This window comes from Argiope bruennichi, chromosome 1 (assembly GCF_947563725.1).
Source record: "Argiope bruennichi chromosome 1, qqArgBrue1.1, whole genome shotgun sequence".
In the NCBI taxonomy this organism is placed as follows: Eukaryota; Metazoa; Arthropoda; class Arachnida; order Araneae; family Araneidae; genus Argiope; species Argiope bruennichi.
Window position 1 is genome coordinate 58,178,460 of NC_079151.1, and position 14,965 is coordinate 58,193,424.

Below are 14,965 nucleotides of genomic sequence, written 5' to 3' on the forward strand. Positions count from 1 at the left end.
AAAAAAAAAAAAAAAAAAAAGATAGATAGACATCTTCAAATTTTGTGCTAGATCCGATCCGAAGAGAGTTTGAACGTGTGTTTGCCTGTACTTTCAGAAAGACTTAAACACGATCATTCTAAAACGCAATAACTTAAATATATCAAATTTGGTAAGAGTTTCTGTGACTACAAGTGCAATTTTGTGTCAAATCTTAGTTTTAATCGATTGAGAAAAAGGTGTCTGAAGTACACATTCAATTTTCGGATACTATTAATCGCCAAATAACTCGCCAAGGATGATACGATGGATTTAGTAAAAATGCTAAATCCACGTTAAAAGCAAATATTTCATAACAGTTGTACGCCAATACCATCTAAGGCGTTCTCTGGCATGACTAGTTTATAAGAGAGTATACGAGAAAGTTTTAGGAGACCACTCCCATTGGTTATAAAAACAATTTTCAATTGTTCATAACGAAATTTAAAAAAAATCACATTATCTTTAAGTTTATTAGTATAAATTTGCGGTTGTACTATATGTTTTAAACATAGAAACCTCCTTAAACCTTTTTAAGGCCGTGGGAAGTATGCTTCCCACCAAATTTATCAATCTTTGTGTGCAATTATGTAGGTTGGCATAAGTTCTGACACATTTTTTTAGAAAGATAGAAATTTAGATGCTTCAGTTCCTTATCTCACACAAAATGATGTGTCTTGATTTGTTACTTAATTATTAATTAACCAAATAAATTAATTAATCAAATTAAATTTATATAATAAGCTAAATGAATCCCTTTTCTTATTCTAATTTCAAGCCTAAAAATATTTAAACATAATACGAGTAGAAAAAAATGGCCCTTTAAAGGGTTAATAAACATTTAAATCTCCTTAAATAGTAGCATCTTTAAAAAAAAAGAAATTTTTTAATTCACACATTAGAAAGGCATGATGGCAAATATTGCACATCTAGGAAAAAAAAAGTGAACAAAAGAGTAAATCAATTTATTATAATATTTATTTTTAAGCCCACTAATGTATTTATGACTCTTTAAAATAATAAGCTACTTTTATAATTAGAAACTCGAATTCTGATTTCTATTTGAATTTATTTTTGACAGAAAGTACAAAAAATATCAGATAAGAAAAAAAAAAAAATCTTAAATTACGGTTCACAAGAGAGCATTCTATTTAAAAATAATTTATCGCACGCACACACACACTTAAAAATTTATCTCATTTAAAAATTTACTGTATGCTTACATAATTTTTTTGGTTTCTAAAATAGAAGAAAAAAAAAAGGAAAAATAATTTATAACTTTTAAAAACAGAAACCATATAAGCTGTCCATTTTACATAAAGTGTACAAGACTGGGCCCCGATAACAACTAAATTATGATTCAGAAACAAAATATTACTTCAGATATACGTTACTTGATAATGCGGCTCAGTTTCAACCGACAGTTGCTTGTCGATTCAAATCACCCCGTGCGCATGCATGCTAATTGGACAGATTTATATCTTGATCACACAGCACACTTTCAAAGATGCATTATGGAATCCCAGACAAGATATAAAAAGTGGAAGGGGTGGAGGAGGGGGGAATAAAGTCTGGCCCAAGCTATTTAACGGACGTAGTACGTGGCACTCGAAATGAAAAGACGTTTTTTTTTTTTTTTTTTTTTTTTTTTTTTTTTTTTTTTTTTTAAACGGACGACTTATTCCAAACTAAAAGCTCATTTGCAAAGGAGCTTAAATAACATAGTAATTGGAAAGAATGTCGACTTCCATAAAAAACAGTCGAGAAACACGAGAAAATTGCTTTGCTTACTGGGACATCAAGTAGCTGAAGAAAGAAGGGGAAAAAAAAAGCAACAATGCAAAAAAACATCTGTCTTTTCACTGTATGCAAACTCACGATGATACTTTTACGTAATGACAAAAAGAAAAAGATTAAAAAATAAAAGTGCCGTCAAATTAATTCAATAGACACTGGAGTTGCTGCTGTTTTATAGACTTGTATTTATGATGGTTCTTTCACTATCTTTAAACTAAAGTGTTTCGACTAAGACATTTTTTTTACGCCTTACCGTTTCCATGTGCTATTTCACTAGAAATACTTAATGGGATTTGAATCTTTCGGCATCTTATCTCAAACAGTCAAACAGTGACACTGAAATCCTAATCTCGTCTAAACCTTTTTTTTTATTATAAAATAATTACTGCTGCTAAAATATGCCTTAGAAAATACCAAGTGTAAAGCTTTTATCCTATTTTGTCTTATCATTCTGTATATTAGTATACGAGTTAAGATACTCCAATTAAAATGTCAGTCAAATTGTAATTAAAATTCAGTCAATGAATAGAAAATAATAAAAATTATTCGAACAAGCTTTTATTGTTGGCATGTAATTTTTAAAGTCAGTATAAAATTATTATTAATTAAAAGTTTCGAAATATAAAACTTAAGATTATGGGTTTTTGAGGAATTTATACTGATTGACTAAATATCTAAAAAATTTTTATTGATTTCCTTTTATTTCATTCAATAGTTAAATAGTTAATTTTAAATGATGATAAACGAACTGTTTCAAATAGGAATGTTCATGTTTATAAGTAAGATAGTGGAAATATTCGAAATGTATTCAATTCTCTTTCTTCCAACATTCTCTCAAATCATTAAAAATATTTTTCGAACTCCAGACATTAATACGAAAAATATGAACATTTCAGTATATATCTATTAGAAAAAAAATCGTAAATATACTGATTTGTTTCCCTCATTCAGTATTCAAACTCGCTTTTCTTCTAACTAAAATATAGTAGAATTTTTATTGGTAACTTCTTAGATTAGGTTCAATTTATCTTTGTATTTATAGTTTATAGTAAAAAAATCACCAATGGATTTGGTTTTACTGTACCAGTAAATATAGCAAATAGATATATTCTTATATATAAGAAATTTCCAATTATGTGAGATTTTCTAGTAAATCCAAAATAAAATGTTTACCCCTGATTGATAAAGGAAATCCATATGCCGGAGAATTTTTGTTTTAAATACAGACAAACATGCAAATTTTTTATTACTTAATTTCAGGAAGTAGCAATAATAGCATTGATCCTTTTTGTTGGTATGTGTATTTGAGAAGCTGAGATGCTTTAAGTGTTTAACCCTTTATTTACCGAATTACGTTGCTATCAATTCATTTTAAGTTCCCTTGCAGAATAATCCCAGGGATCCCAAGATTTTTTTAAATTAAATATTTGCAATTCCTACTTTTAGCTTATATTAACTTCTTGCTATTTGGGTTACATTCTCCGTGTTCTTTAGAATACCATCACAAAAATAGTCATATCACGAAGATATAAACCAGATTTAAATGGTACTTTTAAGTACCGTCAGTAAATATAGGGTTAAATACCATTCCGAAATTCATCAATTGAATTTGTATCTTCAAGATGTTTTTCAAATGATTTCTTGGCTTCCTTTTAAGAAGTTGGTGGCTGGTTAACCCTGAAACCACTGTGGTTTTTTAAAAAGAACTCCAGTGAAGGAATTGATAAGTGGAAGTTATGTCATCTTCCCTATACGTTTGGTCAGACTATCATTTATGTAGTCTAGACAAAAAAAAAAAAAAAACAACTAGGAATTTCTTGTAGACTTGAAATCAATGTCAAAGATGTTTCAATTGCTTAAAAACTAATTACTAAATCAATTTTAGACAGGAGATTTCAAAAAATTTTATTAACAGAAAGTGAGATTATAAGGCTTCAAATGAAAAAAAAAATTGTGCAGAACAGTGATAAACAGAAATTACAAATTCGGATTAGGAAGGAATAGGGAATTGAGAGCAAAATAATTGAATTAAATTTTCTAGTCTTGTTGACTTGTTTCTTAATATTACACTAGCGTGAGTTTTATCATGTAAGAGAACAAATTATAATTTCTAAATTCATAAATTTTCTTCTTATATTTCAAAATCAGATGCCTTTTAACACAAGAGATAACACAATATAACTAGAATGTTGTTCGACATTCGCAGTGACGTATAATATCGCAAATATAGCAAATTATTCGGTATTTTATACTAATATGGATATGTGTATATTTTTAATTACAAAGCTTTCATTAGGAGTTAGACTAGAGAATTTAAAAGGCCGAATTAAATGTTATTTACATGAATATTATATCTAATTCATTTCATACATATAAAAGTTAATTTTTTTATAACACAAATTCGTTTGTATTTATTAAATCTTTTTTGTTAGTAGGCGTTTGGGATTAATTGTAATACGATCAAGCTTTTAACATGCATTTTCACACAAAGTTTTTAAAAATTTTTAATACAAATTTTCGCTAAATGCGATTCTTATGGCAGATCTTATTATATGAACACACCAACCGAAACGGATAGTGAGACGTTGTGAACACGTACTCCATTGTAACTAGTTAATGGGGGAAAACCATTTCGTTAAGATAAAAAATTAAAAAAAATATTTATATTTATTTATTTTACTCATGTATTAACTCTTAAAATACCGCTCTAATTTTTTTACTAGTCATAATATTTTTTTATTAATCGGAAGAAATCCTAAACTATGAAACGGGACAAGTTGAAACATATTACGATTTGCAAGATTTATCTCAATTTGCATTTGAGTTATATAGTTCGATTTCTGTTTTAAATAATAGCATGAAACCATCTCTTTCTCCCTAACGATTCATTTTTGAAAGAGCAAACAAAGGCTTACGTTATAAAAACCTCTCTGTTCCTAAATCGCCCACATAGAAGATATAAAGAAAGAACGCGACAACATAATAATAAGAAATGAAAATAAGTTACGAGAGAATTAAAGATTTGCAAAACTCCAAAAGAAAAAAAAACGAAAAAAGATTTTGATCTAGCGCAAAGATTCTTAAAAAGAAAAAGGGTTTTGTTCTAGTTTACTGAGATGCATACAATAATTTTAACGATATATTATAGAATATTATACCAACATTCTGTTTCAAAATAACGTTAGAAGTATTTGAGACATATGACATAATTTTGAATAATGTTCAGATGACTAGGGCAGTGCCTGAGCTGACACCTCCTCTTTAATCTCCCATTTCACACCAATGAGAATATGTTTGGTTTCGATAAGTTTCCCTTACAAGACAGTCCTTGAGTTACAAAGGGTTCTGGCCAGAGTCACTCAAACCCCAGAGCCAAGAAATTAAAAGCAGATCAAAATGATTTGCAATTCTCTGGAAGGAAAACGGGTTCAAAATTTAATTTTCAAAATTTAAGCACAAAATGTTTATGAAAGGAAGCAGTTTATCATTTTCTCGAGCTTGCAGCAATTCTGATGCAGACTCACTTTTATGAAGTTCACTTAAATAATGTTATCTTTATTTTACTCCAAATCACTTGTTAACATTTATTATCATTATTCCAAGTCATAATAACTGCCATAAGTCTTGTGCATTTTAATTAATAAAATAATGGTAAAGAGCAAATGATTTCAAATATCGCTGTTTTTATTGTTAGGACTTCCCCAATAACCAGGGAACATTGTAATAGTCGGCAAATTTTGAATAAATATTTCTGGTTGGTAGCATCAACACAATCTTTTAATGTTTTTATGATATATTAAAATTAAAATTAAATGAATGCAAAATTAAACTATTAAGAAAGTAGTTAGAATCAAGGAATCGCAAATACATCAAATAAATATGTTAGAAATAGCTTCTTTTTGCACAACTGCATGAAGTTTTCAAATAATTTGTTTTATATGCGAGTTTTTAAAGGAATTTCGATATAAAAATTGAAAAAAAAAATTACTCGCATATTTAAATTTCCACACCCAAGTCTAACGAATTATTTAGGTTCGCGTAACCTACATACTTGTGGAATTATATTTCTACAAGCTTTTTTTTCCCCTCAGATTGTGAACTAAATGTATATGTAGATTTTTATGCTTGCAATTTTTGTTTCCAGGTGTACTGAATATATTTGATAAATTATTTTAGGCAACCACATGACTGCCCGAATAATTTTCAAAATATGAGCCAAAACATTTGCAGTGTCAAAAAGAAATGATGAACGTGGAGTATTTATGGTAACTGCTGAAACAATCTTATCCAGCATATTTCACGATAAGCAAAATATTATGAAAATTTCGCTCAATTAAAATATCTTGTTGGAAAGAAGATGCATGTCATACAAATTAAATGGATCTTCTTATCTTTCCGATTACTTCAGAGCGAAGTCTAGTCTGGCAAGGAAACCCAATGCCTTAAAATATGGCACAAAAAAGATATCACTATGTACCTGCTTTGTTTAATATGCATAAGATACAAATATGCTTATGCTTTTCTTTTCTTTTTAACAGTTACTGGGGTGAGGAAAATATTTTAAAAATATACCTCAAAAACAGACAAAAAAACGGTGATTACTATCTCTTTGGAATGCCCGAAAGAAAATTTATAAAGAGCTCAAAGTAATTTAACTTGCTAGGAAACAAATAAAAAAATTAATATTAATTTAATATATTCTATTTCTAATGAAAGAAAAATTCTAGTTTCAATTCGGGTATTTTAGGCCTATGATATGAAAATAGAATAAATTATTCATTTAAATGTTTTATCTTCATTCTGTGAAGATCTATGAAAAAAAATTTTTTTTTTTTCGTGTACCAAAATTTTGTCAGCATACTGCGTTTTATGAAATTTCTTGCAACTGTGGTTGAAAATTGTATCGATTGCATATATGCAACTCATAAAATTGGTTATCTAAAGGTACAACTATTTGCACGAAATGCCCAACAATATCGTTATAATATCCTCCGCCATTTAGAATATCGAAGAATATCATGGAAATATCGGACAATATCTTGTGCTAATCGAGATATTAATTTTACCATAGATCACAAAAGTTACTCAACAGCTGAAAGTTTTAAAATAAGTATTGAAATTTTACATCACAAACAAAATGTTTATGTTCATCATGCTAAAAACAATGTTAAATGATATTCTTTGAAAAAATTCAGAATGAGTGACAGATAAACTAAGTTTATGTATCTTAGTTTATTGAACTTCACTGAATGAATCATTCTTTGATAACTTTATTATCTGAGGTTCGAAATGTAATTACGTGAATAATTAGTTCAAACAAAAATAAAACGATAAAGCCACCGTCATTTTTAATGAGATTATCAAATTCCATATTTATAAGGACAAAAATAAGTTATTAGGTTTTAAATTTGATAGAGGGCAAAGATTCTTTTTTATAAAGTTGTCAACACTTTCGAGATAAATTGTTTAAATAAAATTGAGTTCATGTTTTGACGTCTTCGATTTTAGTTTATTTTAGGCTTGATTAATTATGGAATTAATTGAGCGTTGTTGGTTAACATATTATTAAAATAGAGCATCAACGGTTTTATAAAAGAACTAATTGATAATGAAGTTCAAAAATTCTTATAATAATTCTGAGAAGAAATTTGTTTATATTAAAGACGTTTACTTATGGCAAATAGGATAAAGGCTGAATTGTAAATATTTTAGGAAAGCTTACTGAAAAAAATGGAACTTCGTATTATCAGAAAAAGAAAGTGTTTACACGTTTTATTATGCCTTCGTCATCACGAAGTTTATTTGTTTCAAGTCTTAATCAGTTCATAACATTAATAAGATAGAATCAATATCATAGATAAATATAGAAACAAAAATAGACTTCTTGTCTAAGTTTGACGAAGAGAGTTTATAAAGCTGAAACTACAAAAATGATAATAATTTTTTTTAAAAAAGCTTTATTCTCTAGTATAATTATTCTATAAAGCTTGTTTGAGCTACAGCTTTCGTTTATTGCATTTTCAAATGTTTCCATTGGACAATCTAAACCCAAAATATTACTAGAAAAACATTACATTAAAACTAGATTTTCCTTCAAATGCAACTATACTGGCAGACGATTATAATTACAATTCCCCAAAATAGACTGACAGAGTAGATAAATATATTATGCTGTAGAAATATAAATACAAAAATAAAAATGCAAATACAAAATAAAAAATTGTTCTCAAAATAATTGTTTCTGTATATCTGCAAACATTGTTCAGCTTTCATGTAAATCATAATAGGCTTTACACGATTTTGTTTGTTCTTTGAAAAGTTATAATTTATTGCTCTTCTGCCTTCTTTAAATTAAAATATTTATATATAAATAATCATATTTCAATTACTCACAGCTTGATTAAGATTGCGTGGAGAAATGTTGTATTTTTAAGATATCTAATTGACGATATTTCGAGATTTTTTTAAAAATTTAATTACAAATACAAACGCACAAACAAAAAAAACATTCGTTCTTAGTATTTTTAGTTAAATTTAATTTAAGCACAGAAATGGATAAATAATATGTTTTATTAAAAAGACTAACTTTTTACATATCAAAACAATTGACTTTTTTTGTTTATTTTTGTAAAGAATATGAAGTAGAATTTCTCGAATTCTAAACGGAATCTTTCCATGGGAGCTATTTAAAAGTCATACTATTTTACATTACGTTAGAAAAAAGAATTCAATCTATCAAAATTCTTTTACACATTTAGCCTCAAAATCATCCTACACTTCTGTATTAAGTGTTTAATAGTTAATATACTAACAACACATTTATATGCGTAAAAGAAATGATAGAAATGAAGATTGAAAAGAAATATACAAAAACCTTTAATAAGTATTGAAAAGAAATATACAAAACCTCTAATAATATTGAAAAGAAATATACAAAAACCTCTTAATAAGTATTGAAAAGAAATATACAAAAACCTCTTAATAAGTATTGAAAAGAAATATACAAAACCTCTAATAAGTATTGAAAAGAAATATACAAAACCTCTAATAAGTATCGAAAAGAAATATACAAAAACCTCTAATAAGTATGCATGTGCCGTATTGTTTTTAAAATTCTAACATGTGAATTATAATTGTATTTGGAATAAGGTCATTTTTACTAGCTCAGCTAGCTTTGATGATATTTCGCTAATGAAGTTTAATTTAGATATTTAATAATTAAATGCCTTTAAACAAGATACCCAATTTCATCTTCTATTGTGAGAAAAAGACTGAAGTTCAAATGCTTGCGGCTGGCTATTGAGATAGATATTGAAAATGTTATTTATCTTACAAAATGTATATAACAGCATCAGTGCTGATGGAAAACAAAATTAAATTCATGTTTTTCGTTTCTGACAGCATTTTATTTCGTGATAATTATACGCGTGCGAACATCATATTTTATTCTGCGATATTGGATGAAAAGTTTCAGATTGAAATGTGACGTATTTAAGTATGTTTTTATCACTGTTTTCAAATCTCGTTCTCAATTTAAGCTCAGACTTTCGAGCTCGACCCTTTAATTTTGCGTCACGTACGATGCACTGTTGGAAAATATCGAAAAGTTTTTATTTTTTTCTAATTTAGTTTGACACTTTCACCTGTACTGTCTTATTTAAATCTATATCTTTGAAATTTATGTTCATTTAGATTTTATTTCATTATGATTATTAAAGTTTAATTTGTTAACAAAATTTGAGTCCTTTAAAGCCAATTCATTACGGAACAAAGGCGATATATATGTGTATATCAACATCCTCTACAAGCCGATTGATAATAGGCTGTGCCTTGATCGTAAAATATACTTAAAACAAAATATAATTTTTTAAATTATTTTTGCCATGATTCATTTAAAAAATAAAAGTCAAAAATCATTTTCTAACCTTTTTTTTTTTTTAAAAAATCAAGCCTTAAGTAAGGAAGAAACCTAAAATCTACATAAATTGATCAAAGTAAAAAATTCTTCTAAGTGCCAAAAATGGAAAGATAGTTTTATTTTTTATATAATAAAAAATTCTTCCAAGTACCAAAAATGGAAAGATAGTTTTAATTTTTATATAATAAAAAATTCTTCCAAGTACCAAAAATAGAAAGATACTTTAGTTTTCATATAAAGAATATTTTTTAAGAAAGCAGATTCTACCCATAACTGCTTTTGATTATCGATTATAGGAAATCTGCTATAAAACTGCAATAAATTATATTAATTCCGTACCTCAAGTCATCACAGCTGACACTTCCAGCAAAAGTTGCTTCTCTTTGCACTTCATATTCTCCAAAATGTCCGGCAGGGGATGCTCGAGACAAAAATTTTCCATCCAATCCATTTTGGATTCTCATAGGTACCTTGCTGACCATACCATCTGAACGATGATGCAAGGGCTGCTGCACGTGCAAATTGCGGTGAATAGCGCCATCTATCGCTGGGGACCGCATTCTCGAGGGATCGGTATCCGGATTCAAAGCCAGATCAACAGATTGGACCATGGTTCTATGCAGATAGCACAGAAGTTCACATTGGGAGCATTAAGGCTCGGCTGCACTCCAAAAGCTTTTTCCCCTAGTGGAAGACAAAACAAAAGCAGAATGTAAACTCAGTTGTGGACACGTACTTGAATAAGAGAGCAATCATGAAAATGGAACAAAAATTTTAATAATAAAAGAGGGAATTTTTTTTCTGCTGCGATAAAAGAATTCCGTTTTTCAGTTGTGCACGAGGGTCCACTATTTTTCGTCACGTTTGGACCATGATGGAGGATAAAAGAAGTATGAAATCGTGTGCGAATATAACTGGAAATTTCATAAATTTGAAGAAAAAATATAGCATACCGATGTTTTAAGGATAAAAGTTTACTTTTGTAAATTACACAGCATTTTTCTGTCTGCTAAAAATAATATCTTAAAGTTTCTTTTTTCTTTATTACCAAACATTTCTTATAATTCAAAAAAGTGGAATATTGGCCATACTGTATTTATCAATACAGTATTCTTGTAAAAAAAAGTCAAACGAATAAAGAACTTTTAATATGATATACAAGCTTATTAAAAAAATAGTTTTCTGTAAATGATAATAAAATGGTTATGAAAGATAGTTACTAGTTATTTTATTAATTTGACAATATAACTATAGAAAACATAAAATTAAACTTGCATTGAAAAGACTTTCTGTGTTGTTTTTTTTTATTAATTCTCAAGAAAAGAATTATACAAACTGGAAAAACTTCGCTGTCAGAGAGCAAACATATACGTTTTTCATTTTGCAAGTAAACATTACAAAAAGCTAAATAATTAAAAAGTAATCGTTTGAAATGGGATGAAATATTTGATAAATTTATGGAATTGAAATTAACAGAAAAAAATTAAAAAGACACATTTGTTAAATTAAAATTTCAAAAATATTTCATAATTTTAAAATTAAATAATATTAATTGTTAGTTGAAACACCAGCTATTTAATACAAATTATAGTTTAAAACAATAATAAACTTTAAAAAATTTATTACTTTAGAGTCGATTGTGGATTATTACTTTAATTATTTAGTGCTCAATTATTATTATTTATCTAGAGATTACCTTATTTATCAAGGAATGCTGATTTTTAAAAATCTTTCCAAATCTTAAAACTGTTATATAAAATAATCTCATTTTCATTTCTGTACGAAGTCGGTACTTGAAAAGTAACCATTAAATTACTATTTTAATAGATTTCACATTAATATAAATAAAATCAAGAAATAATTACAATAACATTCGGAGTTTTCGCAATCTCTTTATATATCAGAAACAATCCAAATCAAAACAAACATTTTATGGTTGAATAAAGAAATATATTTCTTTACATGAAAAGAAACCTTAAATAATCTTAATTAACCTTCATGAAAAACAAGTGCATTTTTCATTTTATACATATGTCTTCATTGTAAATAAAACTTTAAATTAATTTCATGGAAACATAAGAAATAAAAGTAAGCGATTTTTCGAAACCTATACAAATAAATATAAATGTCGCCAAACTTAAATATTGTATAATTAAAATAGGCATTTAAAAACTTACTCAAATAACCATTAATTTAAGAGAGATTTTCGATGTGTTATTCAACATTTATTTAACAAATAATAATGTAAATGTGTTTGTAAATGAAGAGATAGTAAATATAATTCATTTCATAAAAACAGTTTAAGGAAAAGGAAAAATACACACACACATATATATATTCTAAAGTTCAATAAAATCACACTGACAGCAATAGTAGAAACTTTTAATTTTTTATCTGAAGAAAAAGAAAATATGAGAAAAAATTATCATAAATTCGATACTATCCAAGTAGTCCTGACTGGTGTTTTTATCAGATTTTATTCATCAGATTTTGAGACCTCAAATTCAAAATATTTATATGTTTTCTGTTTATTGTCCACAAGAACCTTTCAAACTGAGTCGAGTCCCATGGCATCGTACTACCATTAAAAGCTTAAATTTCTGTATAATCTATTTTAAATTGCACGCTGTTTTTTTGAGATAATGTAATTTCCTTTCTGCCAACCATAAAATCTATTGATCAAAATTTTACAGAAAATATTTTTAAAAAATATTGCCAAAATTCAGAATGATTTGCAGGACAGATATATATATGGATCATTTAAAAGACATTTCTTTTTAAATTTTAAAATTATGCAATAATATTTTGAAGAGTTCGAGTTTTTGCAGAAAATATCAAAATATCAAGTAATTTTAATGAATTGCAACTCTAATTTTTCAAAAAATAGCACATTTCCTTCCTTCTAAAATACATCTGTGACAAAAGTTAGTAATTCTGGGTAAAAAAATGTTTAGAGTTATTAAATTCTGTCTAGTGCCAGGACTCGCACAAGTCTTAGAGGCAACGACATATTTAAAAACATGCATCCTCTTTTTTTAATACTACAGATTGCACAAGGAACAACTCAGATGGCTTCAAATAAAGAGAGCTGATAAAAATGAGCTCAGATAAATTTCAAAATTAGAGCTTTTTATTTTTATATTACGGTAAATTATTGATGAAAATTTCATTGAAATATCTTCTGGAATATTCTTTTATATTTATTAGTTGAATACACGGCACTTTTTATTTTATCATGCACAGTTGATTGCGAATTTCATAGACAAATTATAAAAATTTGGATATTTTTATACTTTATATTTATGATGTACATAAAAATATTAATTTCGTATTATTAAAACATCGGTAGCTTATGGATTGATATAAAAAATATTTCTTTCTAACAAAATAAAGAAAAGCAATTACAAACTTTCTATATTAAATAGAAATATTTCTCAAATTATTTTTATTAATTTCCTAATATATTTTTTCGTAATTATTTAACTGCTTCAAAATTAAGTTGCTCATGCTTAATAACATATTCATAATATACTTTCATTTCCGCGTTTAATCCATAAGCATTGTTTATCTAAGAAATCACTAAATGTCTCGAATTTTTAAGCAATTTTCAACCAACATATATAATCCTTTAGCCATATTTTGAAGTTAAAAGGTCACATTTTTCTTTAATTTTGCTTTAATTCATCTTCGGGAGAATGCAAAGAATTAGATAATACTCTTTACTTCTTGAAAATTTATATTTTAAAAATCTTGTAATGTAAAAATCTATAAAAAATATTAATGCATTTTTTGCAGATTTTTTTGATAATTTTTGCTTTGAAAAATATAAATAAAAATAAACTTTCGCGATTTTTTTTGAGAATTAAAATGATGATGGGATTTAAAGGAATTAATAATTAATTTAATTTAATAATTTAATTAATAATTAATTTAGAGTTAGTAAATTAAAATTTTTAATGCATAAATTCACACATATACAAGAAATGCGTTAAAGAAAATTATTCCAATAAATGTTCAATGGAACATTTGGGTAAAATATCAAAGTAAAAGTCGTTTGAAAGTTGCACATTATATTTGAAATCAGAGAAATGTAATACATATAGTCAAATTCCTATATATCGAACCTGTTTAAATCGAAAATCTCCGAGACTTTTTTCAAGGAATTTGTTTTTTTCTTAAAAAAAATAGTTTAAAAAAAACCCAATAAAATATTATCCCAATAATATATAAACCCAATAATATATAAAATATTATTAAAACCGTTTATAGTGAGCAGAAATTTTATTCAATAATCATAATAAATCACGGTAATAAATTCAAGTAATTTATAAATTTTTGCAAAAATTTAATTACAATTTTTTCATCACTAATTAGAGCTATAATCATAATGAAGTGCAAGAGAAAACAACTAATATAAACTAATTGAAAAATTATGTAAAAAAACTAATAAATTCCAAACTGTCTGTTAAGACCAAATTCTTTTTTCCTAACATCCCTGTAAAACTTTTATCTCCCTGAATAAAAATGATTATTATTTTGAAAAGGTTTAAGTAAAACAATCTAAAAAATATAAAGGCTTCTGATATTCGAAATAAAAAAAAATTAGCGGATTATTTATTTAAAGATAAATAAAAATTTGAGTTTTTACGTGTTATTGTTTATGAGCATATATTCGTATTTTTTAAGCCATTTTAAGCAAATTTGTGAATTATTTAATATTTCTACATTGTTTAAATAGATTTCTAAAACAAATTTGGTATCTTTAAGTCTTTTTTTAAACTATGAATCATTTTTTGTTATTAAATGGACGATATAAAATGTGCCTTACTTTTTTTCTGCGTGTGAAATTTCTTTATATTGAACTTCGTTCGGGTGTTTTTCGATGTGAAGAGTTTCGACTGCACTGATAAACAATCCCAGTTGGAGCCAAATTACTCTTATGACTAACAAAATAAATAAATAAAACCTATTTATCCATTAGCAGGAATTTCTGAATATTTAAAAGGAAGACGACAAATGCGTCGTTCTTTGGAAGAATTGTGAATCATACTCTGAAGGGGGAGTGCTACAGAAATCCACACTCCATTAACCCGATCTGACTGCAGGATACAGTTCTACATATTCAAAAGCTGACTCAAACTCAAGGTCCAACAACTTCCGAACGTCCCTTGCGGCTGGGTTAAGAAATTCTGCCTCGCCCCCACACCCGATCACCTTCCATTTTGGCAGCAG

The 14,965-nt window shown here is 27.0% G+C and overlaps 1 protein-coding gene across 1 annotated transcript in view; it reads right to left on the reverse strand.

Annotated features, from left to right (window-relative positions):
- LOC129956775 (kinesin-like protein KIF26B) overlaps positions 1-14,965 on the reverse strand; it is a 617,661-nt gene that overhangs the window by 571,303 nt on the left and 31,393 nt on the right. Inside the window, exon 2 of the mRNA XM_056068736.1 lies at positions 10,073-10,417. Coding sequence (XP_055924711.1) covers positions 10,073-10,344 — 272 coding nt within the window. The 5' untranslated portion in view covers positions 10,345-10,417. The remainder of the gene's footprint in view (positions 1-10,072; positions 10,418-14,965) is intronic.